The sequence below is a fragment of the Chrysochloris asiatica genome, unplaced genomic scaffold, assembly GCF_000296735.1.
Source record: "Chrysochloris asiatica unplaced genomic scaffold, ChrAsi1.0 scaffold00024, whole genome shotgun sequence".
NCBI lineage: Eukaryota > Metazoa > Chordata > Mammalia > Afrosoricida > Chrysochloridae > Chrysochloris > Chrysochloris asiatica.
The window spans coordinates 3,017,529-3,032,670 of NW_006408542.1; the positions used below are offsets into that span (position 1 = coordinate 3,017,529).

At 40.1% G+C, this 15,142-nt stretch overlaps 1 protein-coding gene across 1 annotated transcript in view; it reads left to right on the forward strand.

Moving 5' to 3' along the window:
- The window catches only part of VIT (vitrin), a 207,136-nt gene that overhangs the window by 84,147 nt on the left and 107,847 nt on the right, over nt 1-15,142 (forward strand). The window contains 2 exon segments of the mRNA XM_006839358.1: nt 3,971-4,127; nt 13,932-14,065. Coding sequence (XP_006839421.1) covers nt 3,971-4,127; nt 13,932-14,065 — 291 coding nt within the window.

A 15,142-nucleotide genomic window follows, 5' to 3' on the forward strand; every position in this document is an offset into this window, starting at 1 on the left:
TTCCAGCAAGCAAAGTTGTATAATCTGCATATCACAGGTTGTTAATGAGTCTTCCTCCTGTCATATTTTTCTTAAGATAATCCAGCCTTGTGAATTATTTGCTCAGCATACAGACTGAATAAGTATAACGAAAGAATACAATCCTGGTGCACAACTTTCCTAATTTTAAACCAACCATTCAGTGTTCCCTTGTTCTATTCAAACAACTACAGCTTGGCTTATGTACAGGTTCCTCATGAGCCTAACTAAGTGTTCTGGAATACTCATTCTCAGAAATTTCGTCCATAGCTTGTCATGATCCACACAATCGAAAGCCTTTGCATAGTCAATAAAGCACAAATATTCTTTATAGTATTCTCTGTTTTCAGCCAAGATCCATCTGATGTCAGCAATGGTATCTGTCTTTCCACATCCTCGTCTGAATCTGACTTGAACCTTTGGAATTTCCCTGTCAATGTTCCATCTGTTTTTGAATTCTATATAGCAAACGTTTACTTGCATGTGATAGTAGTGATATTGTCCAATGATTTCTACATTTCATTGTGTTACCTCTCTTTGCAATGGGCACAAATATGGATCTCTTCCAAACAGTTGGCCAGATAGCTGTCTTCCAAATTCCTTGGCATAAATGAGTGAGTGTCTCCAGTGCTACATCCATTTGTTGAAAGATTTCAATTTGTATTCCATCAATTCCTGGAGCCTTGTTCTTTTCCAATGTCTTCAGTGTACCTTGGACTTCTTCCTTCAGTATCTTGGGTTTTGATAATATGCTATCTCTTGAAATGGTTGAACATAACACCATTTCTTTTTGGTGCTTTGTATGTTACTTCCATCTTCTTTTGATGTTTTCTGTATCATTCAATACTTTGCCCATAGAATACTTCAATATTGTAAGTTGAGGCTTGAATTTTTTTCTTCAGTTCCCTCAGCTTGAGAAATGCTGAGCATTTTCTTTCTTTTTGGTTTTCTAAATCCCAATTTTTGCACGTTTCATTATATTTGATTTTTGTCTTCTGAAACTGACCTTTGATATTTTCTATGCAGTTCTTTTGCCTCCTCCTTTTTTCTATTTGCTTTAGAATCTCTATGCTCAAGAGCAAGTTTCATAGTCTCTGATTACATCCATCTTGATCTTTTCCTTCTTTCTTGTCTTCTTAATCATCTTTTGCTTTCATCCTGTATGATGTTCTTGATGTCATCCCACAACTCTTCAGGTCTTTGGTCATTAGTGTCTAATGCATCAAATCTTTTCTTTATATGATCTCTAAATTCTGGAGGAATATGTTCAAGGTCATGTTTTGGCTCTCATGGACTCGTTTTAATTTTCTTCAGCTTTAGCCTAAACTTGCATATGAGCGATTGATGTCCTGTTCCACAGTCTGTCATTGGCCTTGTTTTGACTAATGATATGGAGCTTTTTCTCTGTCTCTTTCCACAGATGTAGTCAATTTGATTTCTGTGTATTCCTTCTATTGAGGTCCATGGGTATATTCATCTGTTATGTTTAAAAAGGCATTTGTGATAAAGAAGTCATTGGTTTTGCAAAATTCTATCATGCTATCTCCAGCATTGTTTCTACCACCGAGGCCATATTTTCCAATTACTGATCCTTCTTTCTTTTCATTCCAATTACCAATAATTATTCCTCCTTTGCATTCTAATAATTATCCACCAATAATTATCAATACATCTCGATTGCATGTTTCATCACTATCAGACAGAAGAAGTTGATGGAATTCTTCAATTTCATCATTACTGGCTTTAGTGATTGGTTCATAAATTTGAATAATAGCTGTATTTACTGGTCTTGCTTGTAGGCAAATGGATATTGTCCTATCACAGACAGCATTATACTTCAAGATAAATCTTGAAATGATCATTTTGATGATGAATGTGACTCCATTCCTCTTCAATTTGTCATTCCTGGCATAGTAAACCATGTGATTGTCAGATTCATAATGGCCAATACCAGCCCATTTCAGTTCACTAGTGGCTAGGATAGCGATGTTTATGCATTCCATTTCATTTTTGACAACTTCCAATTTTCCTAGTTTTATACTTCATACATTCCATGTTCTTATTGTTAATGGATGTTTACAGCTGTTTCTCTTCATTTTGAGTTGTGCTGCATTAGCAAATGAAGGTCCCAAAAGCTTTACTCAACACATTCATGTCATCACAGTCAACTCTACATTGCAGTCTTCTCAGCTCTTCCCCAGTCTTATTATGAGTGCCTTCCAACCTGAGGGGCTTGTCTTCTAGCACTACATCTGACAATATGTGATGCTGTTCATCATGTTTCAATATTCAATATTCCAGCACTATCCTAGAGTGTTTCATGACTATTCAGAAGGTTTTCAGGGACTATTCGGAAGTAGTCACTCTCTCCTTCTTCTTAGTCTGTCTTAGTCCAGAAGTTCATCTGAAGCCTACCCACCATGGGTGAACCTGCTGGTATTTAAAATACTGGTGGTATAGCTTCCAGCATCATAGCAACGTTCAAGCCATCATAGTATGACAAACTGACAGATGGGTGGTCTCCTACATAGAAAGAGAATTCTACCACTGCACCATAACGCCTCTCTCCAAACAAGGGCGGATGGACAAAGTTTCAGCTCCGGAGGACGTGGCCTCTGAAAGGTGTTTGTCTGGCACATCAGTAACAAAGCCAACCCAGAGGGAAGAAAGAACCAGTGAGCTTCTTCTGGATACTCAGTAGGGGAGATCCCAACTGTTCACTGAATGTTGAGGCAGATTTCCACCTTGGCCCTATATCTAGACCTTGAGCATCCTCTAGGGTTAAGACAAACAGATCATTTTACTACATAACTCCCCAGTCCAAAATCTTCCAGGGCATACTCCCCCTTCCTCCACAGAACACAAGCACTCAAACCTCCTTAATCTGGCCCAGCCCTATCAATTTACCATCCTCCCACCAAGTTAAAACACATTCCTGGCTCCAAGGCCCATGTTTCACATATTTACTCTCCCTGGAAGACTTTGAGAATACGTAAGGGATACAAGCAGCTTATGGTTATCTTTTAGCATAAAGGTTGTTGGTCTGAACCCATCTAACAACTCTGAAGAGAAGGCTGGAGAACTGCTTCTTCTATTAAGACTGTAGCCAAGAAAACCCTATGAAGCAGTTCTGCTCTGTACTATGTGGGCTCAACATAACTAGGAATTGACTTGATAGCAATGGAATTGGTTTCGTTTTACAATTTTTGTCTCCCCGACCCCCACTGGTCTTCCTCCTATAAAGTGACCTGAGAGCTTTCTCTTTTGGGAGGCTAGCTACAGAGCATCTTAAAAACTATTACTCTCCTGCCATTGACTTGAGATTGCATTTCTGGCCACTGGAGGTGGGTCTTTTCGAAAAGCTCTCATCTTCAATCAATTGACGGTCCAAGTAAGCACAGGAATCAGGTTTTCATTGTGTTTTTTTAATGTTTTATTGTGAATTATGTGATACTTTACAAGGGAGAACATTAGCTTTACATTCATCTTATCATATATCGTTTCATTGTCATGGTTACAATCCCCTCCATGCATCATCAACCAACCAAAGGGTATACTCTGCAAGTCTGCTCCCAGTCATCAGCACACAGCCCCTCTCCCCCTCTGGGTCTAGGGTCCCCAGCCGCTCCATCTATCCACGTCATCATCTCTGTCTCCATCTCTGGAATCACTGCTTTTCTGGGTAGGGTCCCACACTCTGCTCTTCTCCCAGGAATCAGCTTTTTGCTTTTGCTCTCAAAAGGTTAAACAGGTTAGATGGCCACTGTTGTTCATTTGGTTTAAAGAATGTCTTTATTATATCTTTGCTTTCATTTTATGGAGGTGATCCAAGGTCAGCCCAGACTCGGGCTTTTAGCGATTAACTAAATGAACAATTATGACCAGGCAGAATCACCCCATATATATGCTGATAATTTGAGATATCATTTCTGATCTCCTTTTGTATTTCCAGCTGTGCCTCCAATCAACTGTGATGTCAAAGCTGGAAAGATTATTGATCCTGTGTTCATGGTGAAATGTCCAGCAGGATGCCAAGACCCCAAATATCACGTATATGGCACTGATGTATATGCATCTTACTCCAGCGTGTGTGGTGCTGCGGTCCACAGGTGGGCAACAATGAGTTACTTCATATCAGCAATCAGGGTGCAGGGTGGGGGCTCCAGGCGGAGGGTTGCCAGGTTTCACAAACAAAAGTTTGCACATTTCACTGAATATGCTATGTATTTCTGGTCCACTCTCTTGATGGAATGCCCCAGGAGCTGTGCATGGTCTGGATCCTCTTTCACAGCACTTTGGAAATGAGGATTGTCTGCTCTGTTCACCTTGACGGGGAGGGAAGGAGAAGTCTATTCTTGCATTGTCATGACAAGGAGACCCAAGTTCTCTAGTATGTAAATGTTGTATCTCTGTTGTTGTTTTCTATCTGTATGTGTTGTATGGAGAAAGGAATGTCACAGCTATGGCAGTGGTGTGGGGACAAGTGGAAGCAGGGGAAGTGATAGGCAGGTGACAGGTGGAAATGTTTGATCGGCTGTTGGTTTGAGATCCAGCAAGAGTGGTTGAAGGCATGATATGCTTTGGATTAAGTCATTGCCTACATGGAGACCAAAGTGACTTTCACAAAATCCTTGTGCCTCTTTGCCTCAGTAGGTTTGCTGTCAAAATGCTGGGAAGTGCATATTTACTTAATATCTTTGATTATAAAACTAATATTTATGTGCCTGGTACTTCACCTATGTTATCTTTATTTATTCTCACCACAATTCTCCAAGGTAGTTTTTGTGGTTGTTATGTGTCGTTCAGTCAGTTCCGACTCATAGTGACCCTGTATAGGCTTTCCAAGGAGCGGCTGATGAGTCTGAACCGCCACCCTTGAGGTTCAAACCTAACTTATAGTCATAGCTACTAATATTATCTCCGTTTTAAGGTGAAGAGAGGTTGAACAACTTTTCTAAAGTCACAGTACTAAACAGTATCAGAGTGGGAACTCAAACCCAAGTCCAGCTGATTCCAGAACCTGTGCCCCTCAGCACTGCCTTAAGACATGTCTCCCAAGTCAACATTCAGACACTAGATACAGGATAAAGTTGCTGAATGATTCTCATTTCTGCTATCTTTTTCCTTTTTCTTTACCTGCATACCGATCAGTGGATTGTTCAGTTGTACCTCTGCCAGCAAGAGAGAAGAAGGTATAAAACTCAATCCCTTTCAAAATGACTGTCAGTACCCTCTCTGAAATTTGGAGAAAAAGGAAGAAAACATATGTAGAATATGTTTGGGAATCATTAGTGATCTCTAATGACCACAGTTTTCTTCTCCCCATTGCCATAGTGGGATGATAATCGAACTGGTTTTTCATTTGGAACAGGACTACTAAAGCCCTACTAAAGATAAGTAATGGAACATTAAGAAAATCGGAAAGCAAATACTATGTCTTAACTTGAGTCTTTGGAATATAAATGTTTGTCTCAACCCTGAAATCAATTTCACGCAACAAGGAAAAAGGTATACAAATCTGCATACACATGCACAAATGCATGTGAATGCCCTTTACACGTGTGTTCACACATTCCTGTATTTTCCTAAATACTTGTACACATGTGCAAGTCCCCCACATTCTACACACACGTGTACACCCATCCACATCCACACACACCATCAACACGCTCCAATCTCTGTGGACACTCTAGATTGGAGACTGACATCTGCTTCAGAGGCTGAACCTATCTGAAGGTTGTGATTTGCAGTTACAACCTGAGATGGTAGGTATTTGCTCCCACCGGTACCTTCGGGCTCTCCCTTGTCTTTCCATGTCTCCTATGCAATACAGAGCCACACAAAGGAATTCATCTTGTCAACGATGTCACCATAATGGCAGTAACCACTCACATTGTGATTCTCTCCTTCCAGCATGTTCACAACCATATTTCTGATGGTGTCATTGTTGTTGTTGTTAAGTGCCACTAAGTTGGTTCCGACCCATAACAACTGAGGAGAAGCTGGTGAGCTTGAACTCTGAACTCTGCAGATCAAAGCAACTTTGCAGTCCAGTACATTAACCCACAGTGCCACATCAGGACTCCCCATTGCTGACAGTGTCCCCATTTGTTAGAAGGGAAACTGTGGCACAAATTAAGAATATATTTCAATTTCTAATTAGTTGCACAACTGTGATTAGAACTCATATCCTACCTCCACCCTGGAGTCCAAGTGGCACATTTACATAAAAACTTTAGAGCCCCGGAACTGCTCAGAGTACTAAGCAAGCATGAGCTGCAAGGTAGACTTTGAAGCAGTCAGGATTGGGAAAGGTCCCATGATACACAGATACATCCCTGAGGAGAAAAATCAGAAGACGGCACTCTGCAGTCCAATGTTGAAGTAGAGGAAAAAGAGAGGAGAGTAAAGGAACAGAAGAGAAAAATGTGAGTGTTTCAACAACAAAATTTGCTACTTGGGTAATTGAAAGTCATTGTCACTTCCTGAACCACTGAATAATATAGTAGGAAACACTATCTGGAAAGTGTTTCTACTATTCAAGGTGAGGATGATAAAGAAGTTTTAAAAGGAACTAGATGAGAATTTTGGATGCTATCAGTCTGTTTTCAGAAAGCAGAATTTAAAATGCCCAAGGAGGATAAGAAGCATAAGTTGAAAGCACCTAAAGTAGCTACACACCTTGTCCTGAGCCCCCTCAGTCAGACCTGGGGACTGGAGAGCACACACTTTACTTAGAAATTTAGATTACTGCAGACTAAAGGATTTGATATTCATACAACATACCATGCAGAGATATCTTATAATGGGTGGTTCCTTTGATTCTTCTCAACCAAAGGGAAAATGAACATATTTGAAGGATCATATTTTAATTCAATATCATAACAAGGTCAGGGGCCAACTGCAGAATAGAACAGAAGTTGCTTGTATACTGGTATGGCACTGTGGGTTAATGAACTGGACTGCAGTCATTTTGAATACCAGCCACTCCTCGGAAACCAAACATAGAGTCATTATGAGTTGATACCAACTCAGTAGTACTTACCAACAATAGCAAAATTCAATCTGTATACAAGAAACTGGACTATATATAAAGCAGAATGAGGCATCATCAAAATTAGAGGAAGAGTCATTAACAACCTGTGATCTAAAAAATGACACCTCCTCACTTGCTGAAATTAAAAAAGACTTGAAGCACTTACTAATGAGTTTCTAAGATTGTAAACTTCAGTGCAGATTACACCTCAAATAAAGAAAACAAAAATATTCACAACCAGACCAGTATTCAACATCATGATAAATAGAGGAAATATTGAAGTTGTCAGAGATTTCATTTTACTGGAATCCACAATCAATGCTCGTGGAAGCACAGTCAAGAAATCAAATGATGTACTGCACTAGACAAATTTATGGCATATGATAATTTTTAGGTGTTAAAATATGACTAAGGTGTACCTGATCCAAGCGATGATATCGTCAATCACCTCATGTGCATGTGAAAGCTGGACAATGAATAAGGAAGACTGAAGAAGAATTTATGCCTTTAAATTATGGTATTGTGGAAGAATATTGACTTTAAATAATGATATTGTGGAAGAATATTGACTATACTATGGACTGCCAAAGAACAAACAAATCTGTCTTGAAAGAAGTACAGACAGAATGCCCCTCATCTGTGAAGATGGCAAGACTTCATCTCATGTACTTTGGACATATTATCAGGAAGAACCATGCCCTAGAGAAGGGCATCATGCTTGATAAAGTAGTAGGTCAGTGAAAAAGAGGAAGACCCACCAACAAAATGGGCTGAGTCAGTGGCAGCAAGAATGAGCTCAAACATAGCAATGATTGTGAGGATGACGTAGGACTGGTCTGTGTTTAGTTCTGACATACATACAGTCGCTATGAGTTGGAACTGACTAAAGGGCATCTAACAAACAGATTCTGGTCCAGTCTTATCCTCAGCTGATCCCTGTATTTAAAGTGGAACAAAGTGCCAGGTAGAGAGGGGCTTTGTCTGAGACAGTGCAAGAGTTACAGAGCAGTCTTGTGGCTAATTTCTGACCAGATGGCCTCCCTCAAAAATGCAGCCATTCAGAGCCTGCTTAGTGGTGGGCAGTCTGTTCTCTGAGCTGAGACACTGACCTTGTGATCATCCCAGTCCCTGGTGCCATGTCAGGGAGGAGGTGATTATCAAGGCCACATTAAGCATTGTGCAGAGTGCTCCATAGGATAATCACTCAACCTCAAGTTCCATTTGAACCGCAAGGTTAGTGGTTCACACTCCCCAGTCGCTCCCAGAAACCCTATACAGGGTTGCTAAGAGTCGGAACCAACTCTACGACACTTAACACCAACAAGGTGCTTCAAGGAATGTGAAAAAAAAAAAAAATGAAACTTTTGTAAAATAAAAATGGAAAAGAAAGAAATGGAGCTGTTTTTGTTCTATCAGGATACATATGAAGTACCTAAGTCTGGTTGAGAGACAAATGAGATCACATTTACATAAATTCCCCATGTCCCCAAGGCTCCGAGCCCCTGCCTGTCAGATGAATAGAACCACGGTCTCTCAGGCTTTCTCCGTTCTCCAGCATCTTCTAAGGTGTTCTCAAATGAGAGTCTTCCATGCACTCCATCTCCTGTAGTTCACTGTCCCCTGACCTCTCCAGTCCCTGCTCTCCTTAAGGATGATGTATCGGGAGGTCCATATCCTCCAGTCAAATCCACCCACAAAATGGGAATTCACTTTCTGATGCAACAGAAAAATCTCATGAAAACACCATAGGTCTACATCTATCCACTTCTCAAAGTCCACAATCCTTACAGGAGGTACCAGCAGCCCAGTCCAGATCGAGAGTTCTAAGGACACCCTCACCCCACCCCCCATTCCCCTTAAGAAGCCTGAGAGTTACCCAGCAAGGCCTGCACCTCTCCATTCTGAGTGGCAGCTAGTATCTCTTGTTGAATGATGCAGGAAGCATCAAAAGATGATGAAAGAAATACACAGAGTCACCGTACCAAAAAGAATTGGTTGATGTTAACCAATTCAAGAAGTAGCGTATGATCAAAAACTGATGTTTTTCGAGGAAGAAGTCCAAATTGCAGTGAAGGTACTGGCAAAAAACAAGACTCCAGAAATTTATGGAATACAAATTGAAATGTTTCAACAAACTGACAAAACACTCACTCATCTATGCCAATTAATTTGGAAGACAGCTACCTGGCCAACTATTTGAAAGAGATCCATGTTTGTGCCCATTCCAAAGAAAGGTGATCCAACAGAATATGGAAACCATTGAACAATATCATTAATATCACATGGAAGTAAATTTTAGCTCAAGATAATTGAAATGTTGCAGTAGCCCATCAACAGGGACCTACCAAAAATTCAAGCCAGATTTTGATAAGAATATGGAACAAGGGATAGCATGGATGATTTCCAATGGATCTTGGCTGAAAAAGAAAATACCAGAAAGATGCTTACTTGTGCTTTAATGAACCTGCAAAGACATTTGACTCCTTGGATCATAACAAAGTATAGATAACATTGCAAAGAATGAGAATTCCGTAACACTTAATTGTGCTCATGAGGAATCTGTACACAGACCAAGAGGTACTTGTTAGAACAGAACAAAAGTTTAAAATCAAGAAAAGTGTACATCAGGGTTGTATCCTTTCACCATACTTATTCAATCTGTATGCTGAACAAATAATCCAAAAAGCTGGATTAAAGGGGCATCACGGTTGAAGGAAGAGTCACTAACAACCTGCGATTTGTAGATTACACAAACTTGCTTGCTGAAAGTGGAGAGAACTTGAAGTAGTTACTAATGAAGATCAAAGACTATAGCCTTTAGTATGGATTGCACCTCAATGCAAAGAAAATGAAAATCCTCCCAACTGGCTCAGTAAATAACATCATGATAAATGGAGAAAAGATTGACATGTCCAAAGACTTCATTTTGCTTAGCTCCACCATCAACACCCAGGAAAGAAGCAGTAAAGAAATCAAACAATGTATTGTATTAGGTAAATCTGCAGCATAAAACATCTTTAAAGTGTTAAAAAGCAAAGATGACACTTTGAGGACTCAAGTGCACCGGACCCAAACCATGGTATTTTCAATCACCTCATATGCATGTGAAAGTTGTAGTATTAATAAGTAAGACCAGAGGAGAATCAATGCATTTGAACTGTGCTGTTGGCAAAGAATATAGAAAATACCTTGGGCTGCCAGAAAAATTTTAAAAAGCGTTGAAAGTGAGGACGGCGGAGAGGAAGATCCTCAACAAAATGGACTGACATAGTGGCAACAGCAATGGGTTCAAGCGTAACAATTGTGAAGATGATACAATGTTTCATTCTGTTGTAGGTAGGGTCGCTATGAATCAGAATGAACTTAACACCCAACAACAACACAGTGTGTCTGTCTTTGATTCTTAAGCAAGAGTAGCACTCATGCACACATGCATACAAACACATCTTCACAAGTGTAGTTTATAGGTCCACGGGAATATAAATGCAATGGCAGAATAATTTCCCTGGGGACAAGGAAAGGGTAAGAGTTGCCTCCATTTTCCCCACTAATTGAAAGTAAAGGAGGCCTGGAGTAATTTTTTTTTTTTTTTAATTAGAATGTTTGACCTAGGCCAGTGGTATACTTGTATATGTTTAACGACTAGCTCTCTAAAAAGGAGGGGCAGCGGATCCTGATTTGCCACCATCTGGGGTATAAATACTCAACCAATTTGAATCTATAGATGTGAAATCAACTGCTTGCACACTTCTAAAAGTTTAACCACTGAGTCTGGCAAGCTGGTCCCAGCAGCTCCCCCACACCATTGGAAAGTCTTTATATACTAAAGCATAAACTATTGTCCTTTCTATGAGAAAATTCTCCATCAACTGGGAGACAATTAACTCAAGAAGCCTTTAGGAAAGAGTACAAGATGAGCAAAATCAGTGTTCCTTTGTGAGAAGAGGATTCTCCAGCCTTCAAGAGGAAAGTGACAGAGAGCTGGCAGAGTATCAGTGGGAAGGAGATGCTGGAATCTGAGCTCCACTCACAGACGCAGACAGCACAGGCCCCTCAGGTAGGAGTGGGAGCCAGGTTCTCCAGGGTGGCGAGCAGCACAGGCAGAAAGACATGTGAATGAGAAGAGTGGTCTCTGGCAAGGGAGTGGGACCAGGCTGACAGCAGTTGGGAAAAGTGCAGGTAAGCAGACTGAGGAGAGCCTGCACTGGAGAAAGGGCAGAGTTGTAAAGACTGGATGAAGTAATGAGGAGTTGATATCAGAGGTGCCTGAGCTTTAGAACCCTGAGAGACAGCTGTGACCAAGACGGACAAACCTAAGATTCAAGGTCAGTTTGACCTGGGTTCTAATTCCTGCCATGCAATTTATTAACTATAAAGTCCTGAGTGAATCACTCAATCTCGCTCAAACGGTTTCTATGAAATAGGAATAACATTAAATTATTCCACCCATAACTCCGGTTTGCTGGGAGGCCCCTCTCAAAATACTGTAAGTGTAAATGATTTTAAAGCTATTAAGTGTTTCATACGTCAATTCTTATTATCACTGTCTTTCCTTCTGGGTCATTGGGAAGTTGAGTGTTGAGTTTGTGGATTCAGCATGAGGGTGGAAGGGTGAGAAATAGCAACTCTCATTTGGGGAGAGGGGATGAAAAGACAGGGAGGTGTTGATACATTTTTAGCCTCTGAGCCATAAATTAGAGGCACAAAGGAGCCTTTTCACGCTCTGAGGTAATAAAATGATAAATGAAAATGATATTTAGGAACCAGAAAGGAGTCCCTAACTAACAGAGAGGAAGGTTATTGTTTTTGTTGTGAAGTACTGTTGTGTCGGTTCCGACCCATAACAACCCTGTATAGGGTTTCCAAAGGGCAACTGGTGAGCTTGAACCACCGACCTTGTGGTTCAAACTGCCTTTGCAGTCCAGCACATTAACCTACAGCACCACACCAGGACTCCATAGAGGAAGGTGGTGGTTATATGCCGTGGAGTGGGTTCCAACTCAAAGTGACCCTGCATAGGGTTTCTGAGGCTGTAACTATTTACCAACAAAGAAAAACCTCATCTTTCTCCCACCGAATGACTGGTAGTTTTGAACTGCTGACCTTGAGGTTAGCAGCCCAACTCATAACCACTATTCTGCCAGAGCTCCTTAATGTAGAGGAAAAGAGTCAGAGACATCTCTTCAGGATATATCACATCAGCATGTGAAACCTTGTAAAATGGTGGCTATTAAAGAAACAATTTCCATTCTTTGGGAGACTCTTTTTAGTGAGTTCAATTTAGCAATACACTTTCCCTCCTCAGCTCCAAATAAAAGGAATCAAACTACTTTTTAAATAATATTTTCATACCACTCTTTGAAATACCTGGAGTCATTGAATGACTTCAGAAAACCAAATTGGAAATAGTCAAGAGAATGATTTTTCTTAAAGGAACAAGTGGGAATTCCTAAAAACGTTAAGCACAGATTTACCATCATTGCTGTTAAGTGCTGTCAAGTCAGTTAGGACTCATAGCAACCCTGTATGGAGTTTCCAAGGTTGTGAATCGTTGTGAAAACAGAAAGCCTCATCTTTCTCCTGCCAAGTGGCTTGTGGGCTTGAACTGCCAACCTTAGGTTCATAGTTCAGGACTTACCCTGCAAGACCCAGCAATTCCACTCCTAGGTATGTACCCAAAAGACTGAAATTGGGGACTCAAACAGAAACATGCACACCAATGTTCACTGCAATACTATTCACAATAGTAAAAATGTGGAAACAACCCAAATGTCTACCTACAAATAAATGGGTAAATAAAATGTGATATCTCATAAAATTATTTTGCCATAAAGAGAAATGAAGTCCTGATGCATGCTATGATAGGGATGAATTTTGAAAACATGCTGAGTGAAATAAGTCAAACACAAAAGGACAAAAACTATATGATTCCATCGATAAGAAATATCCAGAACAGACACGTTATATCTAGTAAAGTTTATGAGTGGTCACCAGGGCAGATTTGTTGTTACTATTGTTAAGTGCCATCAAGTCGGCTCTGACCCATAGCGACCCTGTATAGGATTTCCAAGGAGAAACTGGTGAGCTTGAACCACCGACCTTGTGATTCAAATGACTTTGCAATCCAGTGCATTAGCCCACAGCGCCACACCAGAACTCCACCAGGGCAGATCAGAGGGGGAAATGGAGGGCTATTGCTTACAGAGTACTGAATTTCTGCTAAGGGTAATACAAAATTTTAGAAACAGATTATGTTGATTGTCAAATAACATATAGTTATTGTTGTTAAGTGCCATCAAGTCGGTTCTGACTCATAATGACCCTGTATAGGATTTCCAAAGAGCAGATGGTAAGTTTCAACTGCCAACCTTGCGGTACAGTGCTAATCTTACAGATTCACACGAGGACTCCTTAGACAACATAGTGAATATAATTAATATCACTGAATTACACAAGTCAAAATGGTTGATATGGATGCTGCTGTTGGTGGATACATTCATTACACCACAATAAAAATATTTTTTAAGCTTTTATTTTTAAATGTTTATAAATCAAAAAGGTAGTGAGGATGAAGAAACCAAAGAAAGGAAATTTGAGGCCTAGCAGCAGAGAGATTCCTGACTGGCAAAGTAATCAAGTCATTAATAAGAGAAAGGAAGTTATACCTGAGAACCCAAATGTCAGACTGTGTATGAAGCCACCTTTCTTGGGAGCTGGGCTGCGGCTATGGTGACCCTTTTCTTAATCTTGCTGTTTCTATGATCTCAAAATAAAGATGAAGGTTGGCTTGATAGCCTGCTGATCATATCAAACAATTGTTTTCTGTTCATTCTTTTAAAATTGTTTTTTTGGTTTGTTTTGTTTTTTCTCCTCACAGCGGTGTGCTTGATAATTCAGGAGGGAAAATACTTGTTCGAAAAGTTGCTGGACAGTCTGTTTATAAAGGGAGTTATTCCAATGGTGTCCAATCGTTATCCCTACCACGATGGAAAGAGTCCTTTGTCATCTCAGGTATTTCCACATTCTGGAAAAGCACAATAAATATCGTTTGGGATAAGTGGCCTCACTAGGTGAAATGTGCTCTTTTCAATGTGCTGATAGTTTTTATTTATGACCAAGTTCATTGCCTAAAAATTGGAAGCATTCGTTTTTCTGATAGGATCGTTGTTGTTAAGTGCTGTCTGGTAATTAGGATCATTGTTGCTGTTGCTAAGTGCCATGGCGTGGGTTCCGTTCGACTCATAGCGACCCAGTATAAGATTGTCAAACCCAGCTGGTGGGTTTGCTGACCCTGTGATTAGCAGTTCAGTGCTTATCCTACAGCGTCACACTAGGACTTCACAGAACAATGAATTATAGTCATCAGTGATAAATCACCACAAAATCAAACCATCCTATTCTTGAAATATGATGGGATTTCAAAAAGTTCATGGGGAAATTCCATTATCTTTCATTCCATTTTTCCCAGCGACCTCATTTGAGAGTAACTCAAAAAGTATTGCTGCTAGGATTCCAGGTCATACATGAATGGGTTTATTCCAAACAAAATACGTTTTAAACATGTCTGTGATCAGTGTATGGCTGAAGACAAGTTCTCTCAGTAATAAACTTCATCTCATTCTAGTTCCTTTAAAAAAACGTCAATCAAAACAGAGACTTCTGAGAGGATCTTGTAAGCCAGTTAAATTCAAGGCAGAGAGGTGAGCTCAGAAGGTTATGGTAACTGTTTTCTGGTTTGTTTGTTTGTTTGTTTAATAACAAAAGGATAATCTTGATAGATTTTTTTTAAAAAGCACAGGACAGTTATAGGAGCTTATCAGGAAGAAGCTTTAGGAGAAATGAAAATTGAACTGGTGAGAAAAAGGAAAGGAAAATTGGGCAGAGGACTTTTTCTGTTCATCATGACAATTCATCTACTCATTCCTCTACGGTAGTAAGTGCTGAGTTATGAGAGTTTCACTGGGAAATCTTATCCCAACCACCCTACAACCCTCATCTTGCCCATTCAGATTTCTTTTGTTACCAAAATTCAAGAGACATTTAAAAGGACTAGAGCCCTTAAAGGATGCCAAAAACTGCTGTTTTGAC